General features: G+C 40.3%; 2 protein-coding genes across 6 annotated transcripts in view; one reads left to right on the top strand and one right to left on the bottom strand.

Moving 5' to 3' along the window:
* Window positions 1-24,263, bottom strand: part of LOC148899914 (adenosine receptor A3) — a 30,617-nt gene extending 6,354 nt beyond the window's left edge. Inside the window, exons 1-2 of one of the 5 annotated variants that reach the window (XM_088991432.1) lie at window positions 24,147-24,263; window positions 9,228-9,582 (exon numbers count right to left, since the gene is read on the bottom strand). In XM_088991432.1, the coding sequence (XP_088847558.1) occupies window positions 9,228-9,498 (271 nt within the window). In that variant the 5' untranslated portion in view covers window positions 9,499-9,582; window positions 24,147-24,263. Of the gene's footprint in view, window positions 1-9,227; window positions 14,383-14,956; window positions 15,419-15,472; window positions 16,092-24,146 lie in introns of those variants that run through there. The other 4 variants (XM_088991434.1, XM_088991433.1, XM_088991435.1 and 1 more) reach the window with 4 other exon arrangements.
* dpep1 (dipeptidase 1) lies at window positions 16,232-25,279 on the top strand. Its single transcript, XM_088991426.1, has 10 exons — window positions 16,232-16,420; window positions 16,548-16,674; window positions 18,539-18,671; window positions 18,773-18,923; window positions 20,486-20,555; window positions 22,321-22,497; window positions 23,333-23,417; window positions 23,515-23,590; window positions 23,657-23,792; window positions 24,185-25,279. Exons 1-10 carry the CDS (start codon window positions 16,290-16,292, stop codon window positions 24,350-24,352), a joined length of 1,254 nt encoding a protein of 417 aa, XP_088847552.1. The 5' UTR covers window positions 16,232-16,289; the 3' UTR covers window positions 24,353-25,279.
* The last annotated feature ends 816 nt before the right edge of the window (window positions 25,280-26,095 follow it).

Here is a 26,095-nt window from a genome sequence, read left to right as displayed (position 1 = left end):
CTTACTATACATGGTCGTTTTTTTCGGCCAAAAACGCCTTACTATACATGGTGGGTTTTTTTCGGCCAAAAACGCCTTACTATACATGGTCGTTTTTTTTGGCCAAAAACGCCTTACTATACATGGTGGGTTTTTTTCGGCCAAAAACGCCTTACTATACATGGTCGTTTTTTTCCAGCTGAAAACGCCTTACTATACATGGTCGTTTTTTTTTTTCGGCTAAAAACGCCTTACTATACATGGTTGTTTTTTTCGGCTAAAAACGCCTTACTATACATGGTCGTTTTTATCGGCTAAAAACGCCTTACTATACATGGTCGTTTTTTTCCAGCTGAAAACGCCTTACTATACATGGTCGTTTTTTTTTCGGCTAAAAACGCCTTACTATACATGGTTGTTTTTTTCGGCTAAAAACGCCTTACTATACATGGTCGTTTTTATCGGCTAAAAACGCCTTACTATACATGGTCGTTTTTTTCCAGCTGAAAACGCCTTACTATACATGGTCGTTTTTTTTTCGGCTAAAAACGCCTTACTATACATGGTTGTTTTTTTCGGCTAAAAACGCCTTACTATACATGGTCGTTTTTATCGGCTAAAAACGCCTTACTATACATGGTCGTTTTTTTCCAGCTGAAAACGCCTTACAATACATGGTCGTTTTTTCCAGCTGAAAACGCCTTACTATACATGGTCGTTTTTTTTTTTCGGCTAAAAACGCCTTACTATACGTGGTCGTTTTTTTTCGGCTAAAAACGCCTTACTATACATGGTTGTTTTTTTTCGGCTAAAAACGCCTTAGTATACATGGTCGTTTTTTTTCGGCTAAAAACGCCTTACTATACATGGTCGTTTTTTTCGGCCAAAAACGCCTTACTATACATGGTTGTTTTTTTCGGCTAAAAACGCCTTACTATACATGGTCGTTTTTTTCAGCCAAAAACACCTTACTTTACATGGTCGTTTTTTTTCGGCTAAAAACGCCTTACTATACATGGTCGTTTTTTTTCGGCTAAAAACACCTGACTATACACGGTCGTTTTTTTTCGGCTAAAAACGCCTTACTATACATGGTCGTTTTTTTCAGCCAAAAACGCCTCACTATACATGGTTGTTTTTTTCAGCTGAAAACGCCTTACTATACATGGTCGTTTTTTTCGGCCAAAAACGCCTTACTATACATGGTCTTTTTTTTCGGCTAAAAACGCCTTACTATACATGGTCGTTTTTTTCGGCTAAAAACGCCTTACTATACATGGTCGTTTTTTTTCGGCTAAAAACGCCTTACTATACATGCTCGTTTTTTTCCGCTGAAAACGCCTTACTATACATGGTTGTTTTTTTTCGGCTAAAAACGCCTTAGTATACATGGTCGTTTTTTTTCGGCTAAAAACGCCTTACTATACATGGTCGTTTTTTTCGGCTGAAAACGCCTTACTATACATGGTCGTTTCTTCCAGCTGAAAACGCCTTACTATACATGGTCGTTTTTTTTCAGCTGAAAACGCCTTACTATACATGGTCGTTTTTTTCGGCTGAAAACGCCTTACTATACATGGTCGTTTCTTCCAGCTGAAAACGCCTTACTATACATGGTCGTTTTTTTCGGCTAAAAACGCCTTACTATACATGGTCGTTTTTTTTTCGGCTAAAAACGCCTTACGATACATGGTCGTTTTTTTCGGCTGAAAACGCCTTACAATACATGGTCGTTTTTTCCAGCTGAAAACGCCTTACTATACATGGTCGTTTTTTTTTTTCGGCTAAAAACGCCTTACTATACGTGGTCGTTTTTTTTCGGCTAAAAACGCCTCACTATACATGGTCGTTTTTTTTCGACTAAAAACGCCTTACTATACATGGTCGTTTTTTTCGGCCAAAAACGCCTTACTATACATGGTTGTTTTTTTCGGCTAAAAACGCCTTACTATACATGGTCGTTTTTTTCAGCCAAAAACACCTTACTATACATGGTCGTTTTTTTTTCGGCCAAAAACGCCTTACTATACATGGTCGTTTTTTTTCAGCTGAAAACGCCTTACTATACATGGTTGTTTTTTTCCTCTAAAAACGCCTTACTATATATGGTGTTTTTTTTCGGCTAAAAACGCCTTACTATACATGGTCGTTTTTTTCCGGCTAAAAACGCCTTACTATACATGGTCGTTTTTTTCGGCTAAAAACGCCTTACTATACATGGTCGTTTTTTTCGGCTGAAAACGCCTTACTATACATGGTCGTTTTTTTCGGCTAAAAACGCCTTACTATACATGGTCGTTTTTTTCGGCCAAAAACGCCTTACTATACATGGTCGTTTTTTTCGGCCAAAAACGCCTTCCTATACATGGTGGGTTTTTTTTCGGCCAAAAACGCCTTACTATACATGGTCGTTTTTTTGGGCCAAAAACGCCTTACTATACATGGTCGTTTTTTTTTCGGCTAAAAACGCCTTACTATACATGGTTGTTTTTTTCGGCTAAAAACGCCTTACTATACATGGTCGTTTTTTTCGGCTAAAAACGCCTTACTATACATGGTCGTTTTTATCGGCTAAAAACGCCTTACTATACATGGTCGTTTTTTTCGGCTAAAAACGCCTTACTATACATGGTCGTTTTTTTCGGCTAAAAACGCCTTACTATACATGGTCGGTTTTTTTCGGCTAAAAACGCCTTACTATACATGGTCGTTTTTTTCGGCTAAAAACGCCTTACTATACATGGTCGTTTTTTTTCGGCTAAAAACGCCTTACTATGCATGGTCGTTTTTTTCGGCTAAAAACGCCTTACTATACATGGTCGTTTTTTTCGGCCAAAAACGCCTTACTATACATGGTCGTTTTTTTCGGCCAAAAACGCCTTCCTATACATGGTGGGTTTTTTTCGGCCAAAAACGCCTTACTATACATGGTCGTTTTTTTGGGCCAAAAACGCCTTACTATACATGGTCGTTTTTTTTTCGGCTAAAAACGCCTTACTATACACGGTTGTTTTTTTCGGCTAAAAACGCCTTACTATACATGGTCGTTTTTTTCGGCTAAAAACGCCTTACTATACATGGTCGTTTTTATCGGCTAAAAACGCCTTACTATACATGGTCGTTTTTTTCGGCTAAAAACGCCTTACTATACATGGTCGTTTTTTTCGGCTAAAAACGCCTTACTATACATGGTCGTTTTTTTTCGGCTAAAAACGCCTTACTATACATGGTCGTTTTTTTCGGCTAAAAACGCCTTACTATACATGGTCGTTTTTTTTCGGCTAAAAACGCCTTACTATGCATGGTCGTTTTTTCCGGCTAAAAACGCCTTACTATACATGGTCGTTTTTTTCGGCCAAAAACGCCTTACTATACATGGTGGGTTTTTTTCGGCCAAAAACGCCTTACTATACATGGTCGTTTTTTTTGGCCAAAAACGCCTTACTATACATGGTGGGTTTTTTTCGGCCAAAAACGCCTTACTATACATGGTCGTTTTTTTCCAGCTGAAAACGCCTTACTATACATGGTCGTTTTTTTTTCGGCTAAAAACGCCTTACTATACATGGTTGTTTTTTTCGGCTAAAAACGCCTTACTATACATGGTCGTTTTTATCGGCTAAAAACGCCTTACTATACATGGTCGTTTTTTTCCAGCTGAAAACGCCTTACTATACATGGTCGTTTTTTTTTCGGCTAAAAACGCCTTACTATACATGGTTGTTTTTTTCGGCTAAAAACGCCTTACTATACATGGTCGTTTTTATCGGCTAAAAACGCCTTACTATACATGGTCGTTTTTTTCCAGCTGAAAACGCCTTACTATACATGGTCGTTTTTTTTTCGGCTAAAAACGCCTTACTATACATGGTTGTTTTTTTCGGCTAAAAACGCCTTACTATACATGGTCGTTTTTATCGGCTAAAAACGCCTTACTATACATGGTCGTTTTTTTCCAGCTGAAAACGCCTTACTATACATGGTCGTTTTTTTTTCGGCTAAAAACGCCTTACTATACATGGTTGTTTTTTTCGGCTAAAAACGCCTTACTATACATGGTCGTTTTTATCGGCTAAAAACGCCTTACTATACATGGTCGTTTTTTTCCAGCTGAAAACGCCTTACTATACATGGTCGTTTTTTTTTCGGCTAAAAACGCCTTACTATACATGGTTGTTTTTTTCGGCTAAAAACGCCTTACTATACATGGTCGTTTTTATCGGCTAAAAACGCCTTACTATACATGGTCGTTTTTTTCGGCTAAAAACGCCTTACTATACATGGTCGTTTTTTTCGGCTAAAAACGCCTTACTATACATGGTCGTTTTTTTTCGGCTAAAAACGCCTTACTATACATGGTCGTTTTTTTCCGCTGAAAACGCCTTACTATACATGGTCGTTTTTTTCGGCTAAAAACGCCTTATGTCATGGTATTTTTTTAATAAGAATATGAAATCCTATAAGAGTTCCTTATTCCTAATTTGCAGACGTGCCTGGGATTGATCCCGCGACTGCATACATAGCAAGCATTCATTTTACCATTGAGCTAAATCCCCATCTGTCGGTGTGAAAAACACCTTACTATACATGGTCGTTTTTTTCGGCCAAAAACGCCTTACTATACATGGTCGTTTTTTTTCGGCCAAAAACGCCTTACTATACATGGTCGTTTTTTTTCGACTAAAAACGCCTTACTATACATGGTCGTTTTTTTTTCGACTAAAAACGCCTTACTATACATGGTCGTTTTTTTTTTTCGGCTAAAAACGCCTTACGATACATGGTCGTTTTTTTTCGGCCAAAAACGCCTTACTATACATGGTCGTTTTTTTTTCGACTAAAAACGCCTTACTATACATGGTCGTTTTTTTTCGACTAAAAACGCCTTACTATACATGGTCGTTTTTTTCGGCCAAAAACGCCTTACTATACATGGTCGTTTTTTTCGGCCAAAAACGCCTTCCTATACATGGTGGTTTTTTTTTCGGCCAAAAACGCCTTACTATACATGGTCGTTTTTTTGGGCCAAAAACGCCTTACTATACATGGTGGGTTTTTTTCGGCCAAAAACGCCTTACTATACATGGTCGTTTTTTCCAGCTGAAAACGCCTTACTATACATGGTCGGTTTTTTTCCGGCTAAAAACGCCTTACTATACATGGTCGTTTTTTTTGGCCAAAAACGCCTTACTATACATGGTGGGTTTTTTTCGGCCAAAAACGCCTTACTATACATGGTCGTTTTTTCCAGCTGAAAACGCCTTACTATACATGGTCGTTTTTTTTTCGGCTAAAAACGCCTTACTATACATGGTGGTTTTTTTTCGGCCAAAAACGCCTTACTATACATGGTCGTTTTTTTTCGGCTAAAAACGCCTTACTATACATGGTCGTTTTTTTCGGCTGAAAATGCCTTACTATACATGGTTGTTTTTTCCAGCTGAAAACGCCTTACTATACATGGTCGTTTTTTTCGGCCAAAAACGCCTTACTATACATGGTGGTTTTTTTTCAGCCAAAAACGCCTTACTATACATGGTCGTTTTTTTCAGCTAAAAACGCCTTACTATACATGGTCGTTTTTTTCCTCTAAAAACGCCTTACTATACATGGTTGTTTTTTTCGGCTAAAAACGCCTTACTATACATGGTCGTTTTTTTCAGCTGAAAACGCCTTACTATACATGGTCGTTTTTTTCGGCCAAAAACGCCTTACTATACATGGTCGTTTTTTTCGGCTAAAAACGCCTTACTATACATGGTCGTTTTTTTCGGCTGAAAACGCCTTACTATACATGGTCGTTTTTTTTCGGCTAAAAACGCCTTACTATACATGGTCGTTTTTTTCGGCCAAAAACGCCTTACTATACATGGTCGTTTTTTTCGGCCAAAAACGCCTTACTATACATGGTCGTTTTTTTCGGCCAAAAACGCCTTACTATACATGGTGGGTTTTTTTCGGCCAAAAACGCCTTACTATACATGGTCGTTTTTTTTGGCCAAAAACGCCTTACTATACATGGTGGGTTTTTTTCGGCCAAAAACGCCTTACTATACATGGTCTTTTTTTTCCAGCTGAAAACGCCTTACTATACATGGTCGTTTTTTTTTCGGCTAAAAACGCCTTACTATACATGGTTGTTTTTTTCGGCTAAAAACGCCTTACTATACATGGTCGTTTTTTTCGGCTAAAAACGCCTTACTATACATGGTCGTTTTTTTCGGCTAAAAACGCCTTACTATACATGGTCGTTTTTTTCGGCTAAAAACGCCTTACTATACATGGTCGTTTTTTTCGGCTAAAAACGCCTTACTATACATGGTCGTTTTTTTTTTCGGCTAAAAACGCCTTACTATACATGGTCGTTTTTTTCGGCTAAAAACGCCTTACTATGCATGGTCGTTTTTTTTCGGCTAAAAACGCCTTACTATACATGGTCGTTTTTTTTCGTCTGAAAACGCCTTACTGTACATGGTCGTTTTTTTCGGCTAAAAATGCCTTATGTCATGGTATTTTTTTAATAAGAATATGAAATCCTATAAGAGTTCCTTATTCCTAATTTGCAGACGTGCCTGGGATTGATCCCGCGACTGCATACATAGCAAGCATTCATTTTACCATTGAGCTAAATCTCCATCTGTCGGTGTGAAAAACACCTTACTATACATGGTCGTTTTTTTCGGCCAAAAACGCCTTACTATACATGGTCGTTTTTTTCGGCTAAAAACGCCTTACTATACATGGTCGTTTTTTTTCGGCTAAAAACGCCTTACTATACATGGTCGTTTTTTTCCGCTGAAAACGCCTTACTATACATGGTCGTTTTTTTCGGCTAAAAACGCCTTACTATACATGGTCGTTTTTTTCGGCTAAAAACGCCTTACTATACATGGTCGTTTTTTTCGGCTAAAAACGCCTTACTATACATGGTCGTTTTTTTCGGCTAAAAACGCCTTACTATACATGGTCGTTTTTTTCGGCTAAAAACGCCTTACTATACATGGTCGTTTTTTTTCGGCTAAAAACGCCTTACTATACATGGTCGTTTTTTTCGGCTAAAAACGCCTTACTATACATGGTCGTTTTTTTTCGGCTAAAAACGCCTTACTATACATGGTCGTTTTTTTTCGGCTAAAAACGCCTTACTATACATGGTCGTTTTTTTTCGTCTGAAAACGCCTTACTGTACATGGTCGTTTTTTTCGGCTAAAAACGCCTTATGTCATGGTATTTTTTAATAAGAATATGAAATCCTATAAGAGTTCCTTATTCCTAATTTGCAGACGTGCCTGGGATTGATCCCGCGACTGCATACATGGGCAAGCATTCATTTTACCATTGAGCTAAATCTCCATCTGTCGGTGTGAAAAACACCTTACTATACATGGTCGTTTTTTTCGGCCAAAAACGCCTTACTATACATGGTCGTTTTTTTCGGCTAAAAACGCCTTACTATACATGGTCGTTTTTTTTCGGCTAAAAACGCCTTACTATACATGGTCGTTTTTTTCCGCTGAAAACGCCTTACTATACATGGTCGTTTTTTTCGGCTAAAAACGCCTTACTATACATGGTCGTTTTTTTCGGCTAAAAACGCCTTACTATACATGGTCGTTTTTATCGGCTAAAAACGCCTTACTATACATGGTCGTTTTTTTTCGGCTAAAAACGCCTTACTATACATGGTCGTTTTTTTTCGGCTAAAAACGCCTTACTATACATGGTCGTTTTTTTTCGGCTAAAAACGCCTTACTATACATGGTCGTTTTTTTCGGCTAAAAACGCCTTACTATACATGGTCGTTTTTTTTCGGCTAAAAACGCCTTACTATGCATGGTCGTTTTTTTCGGCTAAAAACGCCTTACTATACATGGTCGTTTTTTTTCGTCTGAAAACGCCTTACTGTACATGGTCGTTTTTTTCGGCTAAAAACGCCTTATGTCATGGTATTTTTTAATAAGAATATGAAATCCTATAAGAGTTCCTTATTCCTAATTTGCAGACGTGCCTGGGATTGATCCCGCGACTGCATACATGGGCAAGCATTCATTTTACCATTGAGCTAAATCTCCATCTGTCGGTGTGAAAAACACCTTACTATACATGGTCGTTTTTTTCGGCCAAAAACGCCTTACTATACATGGTCGTTTTTTTTTCGGCTAAAAACGCCTTACTATACATGGTCGTTTTTTTCGGCTAAAAACGCCTTACTATACATGGTCGTTTTTTTTCGGCCAAAAACGCCTTACTATACATGGTCGTTTTTTTTCGACTAAAAACGCCTTACTATACATGGTCGTTTTTTTTCGACTAAAAACGCCTTACTATACATGGTTGTTTTTTTCCTCTAAAAACGCCTTACTATACATGGTCGTTGTTTTCGGCCAAAAACGCCTTACTATACATGGTCGTTTTTTTCGGCCAAAAACGCCTTACTATACATGGTCGTTTTTTTCGGCTAAAAACGCCTGACTATACATGGTCGTTTTTTTCGGCTAAAAACGCCTTACTATACATGGTCGTTTTTTTCGGCTAAAAACGCCTTACTATACATGGTCGTTTTTTTCGGCTAAAAACGCCTTACTATACATGGTCGTTTTTTTTCGGCTAAAAACGCCTTACTATACATGGTCGTTTTTTTCCGCTGAAAACGCCTTACTATACATGGTTGTTTTTTTCCTCTAAAAACGCCTTACTATACATGGTCGTTTTTTTCCGGCTAAAACCGCCTTACTATACATGGTCGTTTTTTTCGGCTAAAAACGCCTTACTAAAACATAGCTGGGTTGATAGCTTTGCGCATCTTTGATCTTATCAAATTTGAAACTCACTGTCGTCTGCCTGTCTCTTTAATGTTTAAACCTTCCCCACCCCCCGCACTGCTGCATTCTTGACCAATCACGTGGCTTTAACCGAAGACTGGGGGCGGGGAATAGAGGACCAAAACAGTCGGCTGCCATTTTGTTCTTAGAAGAACGGGCTCGTTTGCGAACGACACATCACTCATTGAGGCAGCTCCGTGTACGAAAGAAAATAGTTCGTATGCCAATAGCAAGCCAGCTAGATAGCTAGCCAGCCAACTAGATTGCTCTGTAGCTATTAGCTAGCTAGGTAAAATGTTCATCAATGTAACGTTGGTCAACCGAAAAGTTCGTAAGCCAAGGGGTTCGTAAACCGAGGTATCCCTGTACTGTTCCAAGAAAAATCTTGCTAACTTGTTTTGATCATAAACACTGAAGGCAAGCTACCTTTCAGGTAGCCTTGCGGCGTCCGGGATTGTCTCGTCTGTACAAACACAGTCAGAGTGATGACATTCCCGACCACGATGGCCAAAGTTAAGCTGACCATGAAGGCAACGGCAAAGGCACGATTGAGAAAGCCGCAACAGCAGACGCTACAAAGCGGAGCTAGCGGACGCTCCCATACGAGTTCCGCCCGAGAAGGCGGAGTCAAGTTGCAGGGAAGGTCTGTTGCCGCCTGGAGAACCACGTCGCTTTTGTTCAGGAAAGGAGCCGTCATGGTCCCATGGGAGGTCTGATCTTCGCTTGTGTCGTTCCTGTAGTGGACCAATCACCAGACTATGTCCTCACTTCACAGATTGACCTGTTGGTGAGACATGAATCCATCTTTGTGGGTTTTTTGATGAATTAAATTACAGTGAACGTTTCGCTTTACGAACATTACATTTGTGAGAATATAATCTTGGCATACAAACTAATTTTCGATGGACGAACCGAACCACGATGGCTGGCCGACTAGTTTTCGGCGGATGAACACCAAACCGCACGGTCGAACAGCGCCACGGTGGTGGTGTTCAGTCAAAGAGGACATTAAAGAAAATTACGATCGAGCAGAATCACAGGATCAGTTTTTCTGTGGGTGAGCAGCGGCAGCCACACACGCCAGTGTTCACTCACCCCGGAAGTAACTCAAATAGATAGAAAGCTAGCTAGTCAGTCAATAGATAATAGCGAGCCAACTAGATAGCTAGCCAGCCAGCTAGATAGCTCTATAGCTAATAGCAAGCTAGCCAGCCGGCCTGGCGGCTCGATAGCAAATAGCTAGCTAGCGAGATGGCTAGTTAGTAATGCATGAAGTGCAACGCCTGTGCACTCGGGTGCGCGTTGTCCATTGAAAAAGTGGTGCGCGCCCACTTGGGATGGAGCCCAAACAACGGGGAGCTGAAGACCACGCCCCCATTCCCACAAAAGCGCAACTTTCTTAATTGTGAGACATTGTCCCATTCTTCTGCATATTCTCCAAGGCTGCATATTCTTTTGTCAGAGATGTTCGATCGGACACCGTGGACGAACGCTCGGACCCAGAAAGATCGTCCCGACTGCCGGTAGGAGACGCAGCCATTCATGACACACGTCGGAATTCTGCAGCCCTCTGCCAAGCTATTTATCGAGAATATATGCAAATTTAAGTGATACATTAGTAAAACATAGTTTTCTTGATTAGAATACCATACCTCTTGAGTTCTAAGCGCGAACAGCTGTAAGCAATAAAACATTGTCTCTTCCATGAACTGATACATTTGTAACCTGGCTAATGAGCTCTTCCCGTGAAGGACTTTCAAGTCATAAATTGCTTCAGTGATAAAGGAGTTTCCCAAGTCCTAAATTCTGTCCAAGGCCAGATCTTCTACAGAGATGAAGATGACAGTTTAACAAGCTGTGTCTGTTGACCTCAGATTGACCCTAGGTTGTCTATGCTACAATTGTGTATTTGAGTCACACATGTTGACTAAGCATATAGCAGCATGAAACTTTGAAATATGATAACTTGTTATTCTCCCGTCATCTTCATGTATTTCTTTTGTATTCATTTCTTAACACGCTTTTTATTTGGAGTGACAGATTTGAACATTTCAAGCATCTGACTTTTGACTTGAAAAAATAATAGTCGGTAATGACTGGCATGTCGTTACAATGGTGGAAAAGGATGTTTATGATGATGGCGGCAGTTGGTAGTGGTTTCCGCATGTGATGTTGAGTGTCACCTTTTTCGAGGCAGAAACAAAATGACACCTCTTTGTACAAAGAACAAAATAGACAATATACAATGTGCTTTGTTTGTGGTGGACAAATAATGGAAGTACATCCATTGGAATAATTATTTTTTTAGGCTGACAAAAGAATTGAATGATCTGCGCGTGCAGGTTCTGCAACGGCGCTGGTGTACCTCGCCGCTGTCAGTAATCATTGGGAACATCTTAAGGTCTCGTCGCCGAGCAGGACAACAACGCACGTGGCGGCTCTTTCAATCATTCATGGCATTCGATGCTCTGGAGAGCAGGAAAGTGGCGGGGGTGGGATATGGGATGTGTACATACAACAACAACAGGGAGGTACACAATCACACAGTGAAAAGCAAAGGTTAGCCTCTTCTGTACATGACAACGGACACCATTTTTTTTCTTTCCTAACTGACATCATAAAAACGTTTGATAGCATGTAAAATACCCAAAATATGCAGGCTGATAAATGGCGAGTTTCAGAAGCCCCCCCCTTTGTTCGTGACGTCACGCCAGGACGTCTTGCTTTGCTCTAAAATCAAAACAATGGCTTCAGACTGGGAGAAGATGCTTTCTTGTTACACATCCAGTTATGAATATGATTCAAATAGTTGTGAAGAGGAAAGCATAAATGTTTGCAATCGATTCAAGAAGTGCTTCCGTGTCATTTTGAGGCGTCTCAACTGCAATGTAGCGTCCCAGAAAATGCACAAGATGGCGCCCAAGTTCCGTTGAAAATGGGCTGATTTGTTTGCTGGGAATTTGTGTCAACTAGTATCAAATAGTAGTCTTGGTGCAACACACAAAGGGTATTATCACCTAGAAAGCATGGCAACTTCACTTGGATATCATCAAGAGGCAACTGCATCAACGACCATCAAAAAGGTCGTTAAAACGACTTTATTATAAAGTACCGTTTTTATTTCTTTAATTACAATACAATAGCACATTTATTATTCATAAAATAAGGTATATTTTGGGTTATTTTAAGGCTTATTTAGTAGAACATTCTGTTTTATGGGGACCTGGGAACGTATTATTCTTATTTTAATGGTTTCTTATGGGAAATAAATGTTTGGAAGACAGACATTTTGCCTTACACACACTTTCTGTGAACCAATTAAGTTCGTAAGCTGAGGTATCACTGTAACTCATTAAAGGGCCTGTTACCATTAGTGAAGATGACAGGCTTAAGTCGACCCTCTGGCGAGACCTCCAGTACGGTGAGACCAGCAGCTGACATCACACACACACACACACACACACACACACACACACACACACACACACACACACACACACACACGTACACACGCACACACACACACAAATTCCCATTTCAATGGTTTTGTGAGGTCCGGATAACTCTAGATAAGGAGTGCGGACCACCGTTGCTGATAAGTTTAGAGATGAACTAGCGTTCCATTTGAAAAGTAAATGTCAGCCCATTTCCCACGTCAACTTCTTTAAAATAAAAGCAATAAAAAAGTGGACTTGAAACTGAAATAACAGCAGGAGTGAGGTTTCTGAATGGGTACATTCAAAGTCCTCACCTCTGTAGTAAATTTGGTTAAAATACCGTTTGGATTTTTGTGGTATGAACTTTTTCCTGTCATTAACCATGCAAACACACACACAGATAAACACACACAGTGAGTAAAAAGTGTGTGTATCAGAGTGAAATGAAAATACACGCCAAACATCATTTTGGGTGTATTTGTGAGGACCTCCCTGAAACTTTAACAGATGATGTTTCGACCTTCTAGAAGCCTTTAGAATGAAAAACTTGTGAGGACCGGCCAAAAGGTCCTCACTACGTATGGTATAAAATGTTAGTGGTCCTCACAAGACTAGTCATACAAACACAAACAGGCACGTTTGTTAAGAATGCTGCCTGCGCACCGATGCATGTATCCCCCCGTGTTTCGGATCAATTTAAATTCCATTCACAGATTCCAGCGTGTCCTATAAAATGTCCGCTTGCATCGGGTTGGTGTGTGCAAGTGCTTTTGGTGTGACTTGACGTCAGACCTTGGAAAGGTCTCGTCACCTTGTCACAAGCCATTGTTGTGAAATGAAAATTGACGCCATGTGCCAAACCGTGTGTGTATTTTTAGGTTGTTTGTGGATGATGCGAGAGGACCCCAAAACGCAAGGAGGCGAGAGGAGCCGGAGTGGATTGAACAAAATCTATTCAAACCCCCAAGCCCAAAAAAGAAATTAGAACAATACTTGGAAGAGTACACATCGGTAGATAGGTAGGCGGGTAGATATAGATAGATACCTCGCTAGCTAGAGAGATAGATACCTAGCTAGCTAGATAACTAGAGAGACAGATACCTAGCTAGCTAGCTAGAGAGAGACACACCTAGCTAGCTAGAAAGACATATACGTAGCCAGCTCGAGAGATAGATAGCTAGCTAGCTAGCTAGCTAGAAAGACAGATGAAAGATGACAGTAAACATCGAATACCCCCCCCCCTTCAAGAAATTTACAACACCCGCCTCACCAGCAGAGCCATCACGATCGCTGGCGAAAAGCAGAAGATGCTGCAAACTCAACTCCCTCGCAGCCCTGCCCACCCTGCCTCTTCCCACTGCCACACTCACCGAACTCTGAGTACACGCTACATGCTGACTATCATCCTGAACTCTATTTTTGTTGTTTTTTTTTCTGCAAGACCTCACTTCAACTTTGATTTTGCATTACTACACTACCTCACTTTACATACGACACTAACTCACTTTACATTCAGAAATGACATGTATCATCTGTTGTCAATTGTCTGTGTTTTTTTAGCCACATTTTAAGTGCCTTGCACGCTGGGTCCGAGACGACATTAATTTCATCAGTGCTGTTTGTCATGCATATTAGCATCTTTGATAATAAAGCTGACTTTGAATGTTGACGTAGTCCTAAAACACAATATTCTGTAGGTCCTGCAATTTGAGTGAAAGTGACAAAAACCCTGGCACATTTTCGTCTGGCAGGGAATGAGTGTCCAAGGTAAAAAATGAGAGTATTGCAGCAAAGTGAATGTGGAAAGCTTGCCATCTGGCAGCATCATTGAACAGTTTGGTGTTGCGTAACAGCCTCCGGGTTCTTGAAAGGCGACGCATGCATCGAAGCGTTCGCTTCACTTCACAAAATCTTTTTACGGCTACGAAACCTTGAAAAAAATGGAGTCATCAAAATACTCCTCATCAAATATTTACCATCACCTATGTGAATAGTTATGAAGCATAATAAATATGCAAAGAAATATGACCACACACACACACATAGCTCTCATTACACTTACAAATAAATGGCTTACAAATGTTTTGTTTTAAAAAAATGCAACCATTAATACATAAATAAACAACCAAACAAATACATAAACAGCCAAATAAATACATAAAAAACTACCAACCAAATAAATAAATAGAAAAATAAATAAATACATAAATATATGTAAATAAAATAAACAACCAAATAAAATATATATATATATAATCAGTCAGCTATCGCTAGCTGGCTAGCTGGCTATCTATTAGCTAGCTAGTTAGCTGGCTATCTAATAGCTAGCTGGTTCGCTTTCTATCTATTTGAGTGACTTGCGGGTTGAGTGAACGCCGGCGCGTGTGGCTGCCGCTGCTCACCCACGGAAAAACCGATCATGTGACTGTAAAGTGACCTTGAGAGTTTTGAAAGGCGCTTACAAATGAAATGTATTATTATTAGTGATTATTATTATTATTATTCACAAGCTATCTGGCTAACATGAGCCAAAGCCCCCTCCTCAGCAGAAATGCTGCAACATTTTATCTGACAAATGTGACAATTGTTTCAAAGTCCACTTTTTGCGCTACATTTTTGCCATGCATTCAATATCATCTTAACAACCCAAAAAAAAAAACAATTACAAAATAAAATTCAACGCAAAAAAAAAACCATAAAAATAGGGCTTATACTGACCTGCGCTTGATTGAGATGAAACATGAAGAGGTTTAAAAAATAATAATAAAAATAATAGTAAATAGAATCCAACACGATTATGGATCAAATCGCCTTCCCCGTAGCAGAAAGTGTCGACGTCGTGGAGGTGTTGGAGGAAAAAAAAAACATTCAGCAATCGGCTACTCTCCCCTTGCTCCATTCTCGCTCGCCCTCTCCTCTCTCTCCTCGCTCTCCTCCACCTCTCAGCTTTTCTCCACTGATGCTCTCAGACGTGCTCCTGATACCTTGGCTTACGAACTTAATTGGTTTCCCGACAGTGTGTAAGGCGAAAAGTGTGTATCCCAAAAATTAATTTCCCATAGGAAACCATTAAAATGAGAATAATCCGTTCCCAGGTCCCCATAAAACATCATTTTCTACTGAATAAGCCTTAAAATTACACACAATATACTTTATTTTATGTATAATAAATATGCTATGGCATTATAATGAAAGAAATAAACATGTACAGTATAATAAAGTAGTTTTATTGACCTTTGTGATGGTCGTTGATGGCTTGATGGAATGGAGTGGCCGCTTTCGTCAGCATTAAACACTTGATGAGGAATGTAACCTTCTTCTTTCACCATCTTGAGGAATGATCCCTTGTCGGTGCTTTCTCTGCTATAATTTTATCTTGTTCCTCGTGAATTGTGTTCTGTTTAGCTGGGTTGATAGCTTTTTGCATCAAGTGTACAGATGGCTTGTGCGAGTTGTTTGTGGAGCCCATCACGTCAGGCATCGTCATCACCTGGAAAACAAGACTTCCTGAATATTCAGCGCGAATTGTAAAAGGCAAAATCTAGCTATATGCGCTGGAATCTTTGTCAAATACGCTCAGGAGAAGTCATTTGACGTGATTTTACACAACTTGTCCGGAGTGTGTCGGTTGTCCTTTAATTCGTCAATCAACCATAAAATGGCCGCTAATCTGCTGAATGCGAGCTATTTCCAATTGTGAATCATAACCACGTCAAGGCCGTTTTTTTAGGGGGTGTGGGGGGGGCTTCACCTATCCACAACATTGGCATCCGTCCCACTTGAAAACGATAACCAACACATCGATGGGGTCAAAGGCGGTTGAACGAACTCAGGAGCGATTCCTATCCCAGATGCTTTTATGACGGGAGCTTGAACCGCCATTGATTATTTTACGGCTTGCCATAGAGTAAAGTTGCTACTTGGAATTTATGACAACACACACACAAATATGTGGTGAAAAACACACACACACACAACAGAGGAGGAGCTTGGCAGTCATCGTGAAAGCTAACAACGCTAACGGTTTAGTTTAGGTTGAGTTGACTTAGCGATGGCGACCAAAATGTCTTTGGCCACGTTGTTGCTTTTATGCGCCACATGTTGGTGGTCCGTGTCTTCGGGCGAGGACGCGTACATGACGCGAGCTCTGAAACTCATGTCTGAGACGCCGCTCATCGACGGGTGAATGCTAACATTTTCTTTCATGTGTCTTCTTGGTGAAATGTTTTGAATTAGACGTTTGTACAGACGGAATAATGACGTGCAGATGTCGCCATTTTGTGTCTCTCTTTTCCCGATCTTTTTACAGCCACAATGACTTGCCTTGGCAACTGCGCGAACAATTCAACAACCAGCTCAACAAAGTGGATCTGAACACTCTGGCAACGACGCACACCAACATCCCAAAGATAAAGACGGGTCGACTGGGAGCGCAGGTGTGCCGTTTGCCTAGATCCGAAATTTTCATTTCGTGACGTTATACCTCAGCTTACGAACTGAATTGCTTCCCACAAAGTGTGTGTAAGGCCAAAAGTTCGTCTGCCAAACATATATTTCCCATAAGAAACCATTAAAAATGGGAATATAGTGGTACCTTGGCTTACGAACTTAATTGGTTCCCAGACAGAGCGTGTAAGGCCAAAACTGTGTATCTCAAAAATTAATTTCCCATAGGAAACCATTAAAATGAGAATAATCCGTTCCCAGGTCCCCATAAAACATAATTTTCTACTAAATACGCCTTAAAACTACACAAAAAAAAACTTATTTTATGTATAATAAATGTGCGTTTGTATTGTAATTAAAGAAATAAACTGTACTGTATAATCAAGTCGTTTGTTTGACCTTTCTGATGGTCGTTGATGTAGTTTCCTCTTGTTGATATTCGAGTGAAGTTGCCGTGCTTACATCGGATTATTGCAATGGACTTTCTTTTGGAATCAGCTAGTCCTCCTTCAAGCATCTCCAGTTTGGTCAAAATGCTGCTGCTCACAGCCCAACTGGAGCTTGTCGGATGGAACACAGAACTCCAATTGTGACCTCCCTTGACATTTAAGGTCATTTGAAGATTATTTAATTGGTTTGTCACTCTTAAATGATCTGGTGGCAATTTAGCGTCCCTGAGCTTCTGGTACCTACGCACCAGTCGAAGGTCTTGGGACCAGACGCGACCGGAGGTACCAAGTACCACTAAAGCAGAGGATCGGCTCGGTGGAGATTGAACATTTCCATTGCTAGTTCCTCTCTTCGGAATGACCTCCATCGCTACCGACATTTTAATTCCTTTGGCTTATGAGATAACGTGAGACTCGCCTTTGATTTAGTGTTTTATGGCGTCTACTGTTTTTATGTTCCCGTTTTTACAGTGTGTTAAATGTTAACTCCACGTGCAGTACTTTGGATGCAGCGAGGGTTGTTTTTCAAGTGCCCTTTAAAGGACAACCGACAGCTGCGGACAAGTTATGTCCATAATTTGTAAAATCACTTTAAATGACTTCGACTGAGCGCATTTGACAAAGATTACACAGAAATATCGCTATATTTTACCTTTGAAGACTTGCGCTGAATATTCAGGAAGTGGTTGATGATGATGCCCGAGGTGATGTCACAGAGGGAACGCCCCACAATGCATTTTGGGTACTTTTTTAAAAATCTGAAAACACGGTGTTCATCGTGAAATTAGGCGGGAAACTACATAAATAACGCCATGGTGAATCGTTGCGTGTCAAATTCCCAGCGTAGAAATGAGCCCATTTCCAACGGAGCTTGTGCGCCACCTTGTGCATTTTCTGGGCACTACATTGAAGTCCAGACGGCTTGAATTGATACGGAAGGACTTCTTGAATCCATTGCAAACATTTATGCTTTCCTCTTCAGAACTATTTGAATCATATTCATAACTGGATGAGTAACAAGAAAGCATCTTTCTCCGAATCTGAACTCTCTGAAGCCATTGTTTTGATTCTGGAGCGAGGCAGTTTGTGAAGGAGTATCCTGGCGTGACATCACGAACAAGGGGGCGGGACTTTCTGAATCCGCCCAGTTTTGAGCTCATTTTGTGGAAGTTTTGGGACACTTGAAATCAGTTTTTTTGTGTTTTGCATTTGACTAAAAACATCAGCCTGCAAGTTTTGGGTATTTTAGATGCTATAAAACATTTTTCGGATGTCAGTTAGGAAACAAAAAATGCTGTCGGTTGTCCTTTAAATTGTTGGTCATAAGCAAGGAATGACATTGATCATCTCTTTGGAGATCTTTGACGAAATTCATATTTTTGACGTCTCCTTTTCAATGTTTCAGTTCTGGTCGGCTTACGTGCCCTGCGAGACTCAGTACAAAGATGCCGTGCGACAAACGCTGGAGCAGATTGACGTGGTTCACAGGATGTGTCACAAATACCCAAACGACTTCATGTTTGCTACGAGCAGCCAAGGTCAGATGACAGTGGGATTTTTTTTTTTTTTTTTTTTTTTTGGGGGGTGGGGTCAAAGTTGAAATGCAAAGCTTTTTTTGTTTTGTTTCTTCTGGCCGCAGATATCACGGAGGCGTTCAAACGCAATAAGACGGCCAGTCTGATTGGAGTGGAAGGGGGTCACTCCATAGACAGCAGTCTGGGCATTCTACGCACTTTCTACCAATTGGGGGTCCGCTACCTTACACTAACACACTCCTGCAACATACCCTGGTAGGACACACACACATACACACACGTTTCTGTTTCAATGGTTTTGTGAGGTCCGGATAACTCCAGATAAGGAGTGAGGACCACCGTTGCTGATAAGTTTCAAGAAGAACTAGTGTTCCATTTGAAGACTAAATGTCAGCCCATTTCCCACTTCAACTTCTTTAAGAACAAAGAAATAAAAAGTGGACTTCAAACTGAAACCACAGCAGGAGTGAAGTTTCTGAATGGGTACATTCAAAGTCCTCACCCCTGTGGTGTATTTGGTTAAAATCTCATTTGACTTGTTGTGTTATGAACTTTTTCCTCTCATTAACCATGTACACACACACACACACACACACACACACACACACACACACACACACACACACGGTGAGCAAAAAATGTGTGTATCCAAGTGAAATGAAAATACACACCAAAAATCATTTTGGGTGAATTTGTGAGGACCTCACTGAAACTTTAACACATACATATATAGACCCTCTAGAAGCCTTTAGAATGAAAAATTTGTGAGGGCCGGCCAAAAGGTCCTCACTTGTCAAAAATGTCCTCACTACGTATGGTATAAAATTTTTGTGGTCCTCACAAAAGTAGCCATACACACACACACACGCACATATACAATACACATACTCAACACACACATAGAAGTGTCCTTGAGAGCTTTGAAAGGCGCTTAGAAATTAAATGTCTTATTATTAATACATAGACACACAATACACATTCACACACACGTATACACACGCAAACACACGTATATGCACACAACACACACATTTACAGTGCACGCACGCATACACACAAAAATACACATACACACATAGATGTTCTCACTCACACACACACGTACACAACAAAGATATACAATACACATACACAATACATATTCTCACACACACATACACAGCACACACAACACATTCCTATACAATACACGTACAATACACACACAAATACATATTCACACACGCACACAACACACACACACACACATATTCAATACACACACAACACTTACTATACACAAACGCTCACAACACACTCATTCAATACACATACACGCACACACACACAATATTGTATTGTATTCTCACTCAAACACACAAATACAATACACATACACAACGCACACATACTATACACATACGCACGCGCAAACACACGCACACAGGATACACATTCACACACACGCACATGCACACAACACATGCATATACAACACACGCATACAGTACACACACACACACGAAATGAAAAAGAAAGCTTGAGAGGGAGCGAGTTAAGGGTTGGCAGATGTTGAGTAGAGGGAGATTCCTGCGGACGGACAGACGCACTGCATCTGAGGTCTGTGTGCTACGCAATTCAGAGAGCATGTGAGCGTGCAACATTCTATTGACACGTGAAAAAAAAAAAAAATATATATATATATATATATATATATATATATATATATATATATATATAGAGAGAGAGAGAGAGAGAGAGAGAGAGAGAGAGAGAGAGAGAGAGAGAGAGAGAGAGAGAGAGAGAGAGACATGATTTGTTTTTTTTTTGCTGGTCAGGGCTGACAACTGGCTAGTGGACACCGGCTCCGAACCATCGCAACACAACGGTCTGTCACCGTTTGGCAAGGTCAGTCAACAACAACAACAACAAGAACAACAACAAAATGTATTGTCGTAAAATGACTTTGCCAGTTCAGCGTCAAATCTATTGAGTCATGAATCAATCAATCAATCATTCATATGGGTAATATAAAATATTGAAGGACACCGGAGAGAGACAAAAGATCTCAATAAATAACTGCACATGCGGTGATATCACATCGTTGATAACGTGTTTGTACCTAAATGCTGAAACTGTCACTAGTTTGAGTTTGTGTCAGCTTGGAACACAAATATTAAAATATTGGGGAACAATTGTTGCACAATGCACACCCTGGCAGTCTCCAGCGTTATCTACTTTTAATAACACGATAATAAATAAATTTATAAAAATAACTGAATTAGAAATAAGTACACACATACACAAATGACTAAATAACCAACTAAAAAAACTAAAATAACAATAAATAAGCAAATACACAGAAATACATAAAGAGCAAACAAATAATTACAAATAAATGAATCCAAAATAAATAAATAACTAGATAACCAACAAAATGACCAAATAAATACAGAAATAAATTAACAAATAGACAAATAAACATAAATAAATACGTATAAACAAAGAAAAATAAATACATAAAAATAAAAAAATTCAAAATAAATACATACACATACACTAATCAGCAACTAAATAAACAAACAAACAAGCAAACAGACAAACAACATGGACCGCAGCGCAGTTTGCATATAAATTTAAAGGACAACCGACGTCACTTTTTTGTTTCTTAACTGACATCAGAAAAACGGTTTATAGCATCTCAAATACCCAAAACTGATATTTTTATTCAAATGCAAAACAGCAATAAAAATGACTTCAAGTGTCCAAAATCTGCAAAAAAATGGAGCTGCGAATTGGGCATTTTCAGAAAGTCCCGCCCCCTTGTTCGTGACGTCACGCCAAGACGTCTTGCCTTGCTGGAGAATCAAAACAATAGCTTCAGATTCGGTGAATATGCTTTCTTGTTACACATCCAGTTATGGATATGATTCAAATAGTTCTGAAGAGGAAAGCACACATGTTTGCAATCGATTAAACAATTTATTCTGTGCCATTATGAGGCAACATTGGGGGGATATGTCTCACCGAAAAAGTGGCACACAATGGCGACCTCCTGTGGCCACCTCCGTTTCTACAGGCTGATGAATTCCTTATATGGAGCTTGGACTCCCTCTTCTGGCGGCTTTTGGGTGCAACACGAGGTCCCCAGACCAAACAAGTACAGCAAAATACATTGACGTGATGGAAGGACCGCTACAATAAGACTTTTTTCGGTCAGGGGCGTTCCTTTAGTGACATCACGTACGGAGAGAGAGAGAGAGAGAGAGAGAGAGAGAGAGAGAGAGAGAGAGAGAGAGAGAGAGAGAGAGAGAGAGAGAGAGAGAGAGAGAGAGAGAGAGAGAGAGAGAGAGAGTATGGATTAAAGGAGTCCTCGCATATCAATTCAAGCCGTGAATGACAGCAATGTAGCGTCGCAGAAAATGCACAAAATGGCGCCCAAGCTCCGTTGGAAATGGGCTGATATGTCTGCTGGGAGTTTGTGTCAACTAGTATCAAATAGTCGTCTTGGTGCAACACACAACGATTCACCATCGCGTTATTGATGTGTTTTCCTTTTAATTTCGCCATCAACACGAAGTTTTCAGAGCAAACAAAGTACCCAAAATGCATTGCGTCCGACATTAAAAGTGATATTAAAAATATCCATATCACCCCCCCCCCCTCCTCCCAGCAAGTGATCGCAGAGATGAACCGTGTGGGGATGCTAATCGACTTGGCTCACGTGAGCGTTCAAGTGATGAAGCAGGCGTTGGACATGTCCAAAGCGCCCGTCATCTTTAGCCACTCCTCCGCCTTCGCTGTCTGTCCCCATAAGAGAAACGTCCCCGATGACGTCCTCAAGAGGGTGGTGAGTGGAAAACAGCTCATCCTATCTTTTAATCAGAATCATAATCGTACATCTAATTTATAAGCGCCTTTCAAAACTCTCAAGGTCACTTTACAGTCACAGGATAACGTTTTTTTTCTGTGGGTGAGCAGCGGCAGCCATACGCACCAGCGTTTACTCAACCCGGAAGAACTCGAATAGATAGAAAGCTAGCTAGCTAATAGCTAGTTAATAGATAGCTAGCTAGATGGATAGCTAGATAGCCAGATAAATAGCTAACAGATAGCTAGCTTGATAGACAGCTAATACATAGCTAGCTAGACAGCCAGCCAGTTAGCTAGAGAGCTCAAAAAGCTAGCTAGACAGCCAGCAGTTAGCTAGAGAGTTAATAGACCTCAAATAGCTAGCTAGAGAGCTAATAGACCTCAAATAGCCAGCTAGATAGCCATCCAGTTAGCTAGAGAGCTGATAGACCTCAAATAGCTAGCTAGATAGATAGTCAGATAGTTAGTTAGATAGCTAATAAACAGAAAATAGCTAGCTAGCTAGATAACAAGCAAGTTAGTTAGATAGCTAATATACCTCAAATAGCTAGCTAAATAGCCACTTAGTTAGTTAATAGCTAATAGACAGCAAATAGCTAGCTAGATAGATAGCTAATAGATAGCTTGATAGTGTTAGGTTAGTATATGACAAGCTAATATTAGTGCTTATTTCCTTCAATAGCTAATAGATAGCTAGCTAGATAGATAGCCAGCCAGTTAGCTAGAGAGCTAATAGACCTCAAGTAGCTAGCTAGCCAGCTAGTTTTATCTGATCAAACATTTGTCAAGCGCCATCTTTTGTATCTCTCCAGAACCAAACGCAAGGAATCGTCATGGTCAACTTCTACAACGACTACGTGAGCTGCTCTCCCACCGCAACCCTGGCCAACGTTGCCGGTAGCTTCTTCTTCTTCTTTCACCATTTGGGCATGCTTGAATGCGGGAGAGGGGGGGCCACCATTTTTGTTTTTAATGGCTGCTGCTTTCACTTCAGATCATTTTGACCACATCAGGAAAGTGGCAGGAGCTGGCATTATCGGTTTCGGCGGCGACTACGACGGCGTCCAACGGTAAAGCGACGTCACGCTCCAAATACGATGAGGCGGCGTCAAACTAGCAACCCATACTTTCGCCAGACTTCCTGAGGGTCTGGAGGACGTGTCCAAGGTCCCAAATCTGGTGGCGGAGCTGTTAAGAAGGGGTTGGTCGGATCAGGAGGTCAAGGGCGCTCTGGGGGACAATTTGCTACGTGTACTCAAACGGACGGAGGAGGTGAGGCGCAGACGCACACAAACTGTTTGGAAATCTTAAAAGCTAGCTAAGTGGCTAGCTAGCTAGCTATCTGTTGGCTATCTCTTAGCTGCAACAAAAAAAAAAACACATTTGGGATCTTTTTAGTGAGCCGAGCCAAAAGAAAAAAAGCCAGAATCCCCATCACTAATTATTATTTTTTATATAATTATTGTGATTCGTCAACTGTCTCACCAAAGCCGCTTAGTTATCATTAACGGCGCTTAACAAGGAAGGCCATGGTATCGAAAAGTGGTTCACATCAAGCAGTTACTTCCGTGATTGTGTGTTGACTTGTATTGATTGATTTATTTTCTTTTCTGTGTGTGTGCGAACCTTTCAGGATACAATTGTTCTGTCGATGTTTTTGACAGGTCCGTGACAGCCTGAGCAAGCAGTTCCCAGATGATGTCCCCATCCCGTTGGACGAGGTGTCAAATCCATGTAGGACGAATAATGGTTATCCCAACAACGGGGCGTCCTCGTCCTCGTTTAGCGTCGCGTTTCTTCTTTTCTCGTTGGCTTTTCGAATCGTCGTCTAACGACCCGCTTTCGTCGGAGTTCTCTCGTTTTCACTAAATAGCTTGTGGGTGATAGTTCGTCATCCATTGTGGGATAATATGTCCTGGTAGAACAGTTCTTCGAGATAGCAAGCTTATTTTTATTAGCCATGAAACGGCCTCTGAAAGTTAAACTAACGCAAACACTTGGGGGAACCAATGTATTATTTTCAAGACAACAGAGCCACCTAGTGGAGAGGAGTCCACAATTCACTCACATTTCTTTACTGTATTTGTTTTTATCGATGAAACGGCCTCGGAATGTTCTTTTCCTTTGGGAGTTAAACTAACGAAAACACTATTGGGGTTAACCATTGTATTATTTTCAAGAAAACAGTCACCTAGTGGAGAGGAGTCCACATTTCATTAACATTTCTATTATCTTATTTTTTTTAATCCATGAAATGGCCTCTGAAAGTTGAACTAACGAAAACACTCGACCAATGTATTATTTTTAAGACAACAGAGCCACCTAGCGGAGAGGAGTCCATAATTCAATAACATTTCTGGGGAAATTGGGAACTATTGACAAAAACCCCAAAATAAAAACGGGATTCTCTCTTTCTCCGACGCCAGTCAAAAATAAATTTAGAACCATCCTTTTGTGTGACATAAGTACACCATATTTTTTCTACACAAGACAAACTGACGTACAGTGATACCTTGGCTTAAGAACTTAATTGGTTCTCAGAGTGTGTAAGGCGAAAAGTGTGTATCCCAAAAATTAATTTCCCATAGGAAACCATTAAAATGAGAATAATTTGTTCCCAGGTCCCCATAAAACATAATTTTCTACTTTCTAAGCCATAAAACTGCACAAAATATACCTTATTTTACGCATAATAAATGTGCTATGGCATTATAATGAAAGAAATAAACTGTACTTATAATAAAGTCTTTTTATTTACCTTTGTGATGGTCGTTGCTGGTTTGATGGAATAGATAGCGTTTTGCAGAAAGTGTCTCAAGTGGTCTTAATTCGAAATACAAACGTGTTTTTAATTCAAGTACCATTAAAGGACAAGCGACACCTCCGGACAAGTTGCGTCAATTTGTAAAATGACTTCAAATGACTTTTACTGAGCACATATGACAAATATTCCATCGCGTATAGCTATATTTTACCTTTTAAGACTGGCGCTGAATATTCATGATGTCTTGTTTTCGAGTTGATGACGATGCCCTAAGTGACGTCACGGAGGCAACGCCCCTGACCGAGAAAGCGACACACAATGCATTTTGGGTACTTTTTTTCGTCTGAAAACACCGTATTGATGGCGAAATTAGAAGGAAAACTACATAAATAACGCCATGGTGAATCGTTGTGTGTCGCAGACAATTACGGTAACACGCATAAAGAAGGTGTAAGTTGACACACATTCTCAGCGGACAAATCAGCCCATTTTCAATGGAGCTTGTGCGCCATATTGTGCATTTTCTGGGCGCTACATTGGAGTCCAGACGGCTTGAATTGATCCGGAAGGACTTCTTGAATCGATGGCAAACATTTATACTTTCCTCTTCAGAACTATTTGAATCATATTCATAACTGGATGAGTAGCAAGAAAGCATCTTCTCCGAATTTGAACTTTCTGAAGCCATTGTTTTGATTCTGGAGCAAGTATCCTGGCGTGATGTCACGAACAAGGGGGCGGGACTTTCTGAATCTGCCCAGTTTCAAGTTCATTTATGGCAGTTTTGGGACATTTGAAGTCATTTTTATTG

Source organism: Hippocampus bargibanti, linkage group LG03 (genome assembly GCF_051943395.1).
Source record: "Hippocampus bargibanti isolate YZ-2025 linkage group LG03, ASM5194339v1, whole genome shotgun sequence".
Taxonomy (NCBI): Eukaryota; Metazoa; Chordata; class Actinopteri; order Syngnathiformes; family Syngnathidae; genus Hippocampus; species Hippocampus bargibanti.
This window is presented reverse-complemented; position numbering and strand designations above follow the sequence as displayed.

Excerpts from the sequence above, each read along its gene's own strand:
- dpep1 (XM_088991426.1), top strand. The coding sequence starts at position 16,290 with ATGGCGACCAAAATGTCTTTGGCCACGTTGTTGCTTTTATGCGCCACA. Across the intron at positions 23,418-23,514 it reads AACCCTGGCCAACGTTGCCG|ATCATTTTGACCACATCAGG; the intron begins GTAGCTTCTTCT and ends CTTTCACTTCAG. Across the intron at positions 23,793-24,184 it reads TACTCAAACGGACGGAGGAG|GTCCGTGACAGCCTGAGCAA; the intron begins GTGAGGCGCAGA and ends TGTTTTTGACAG.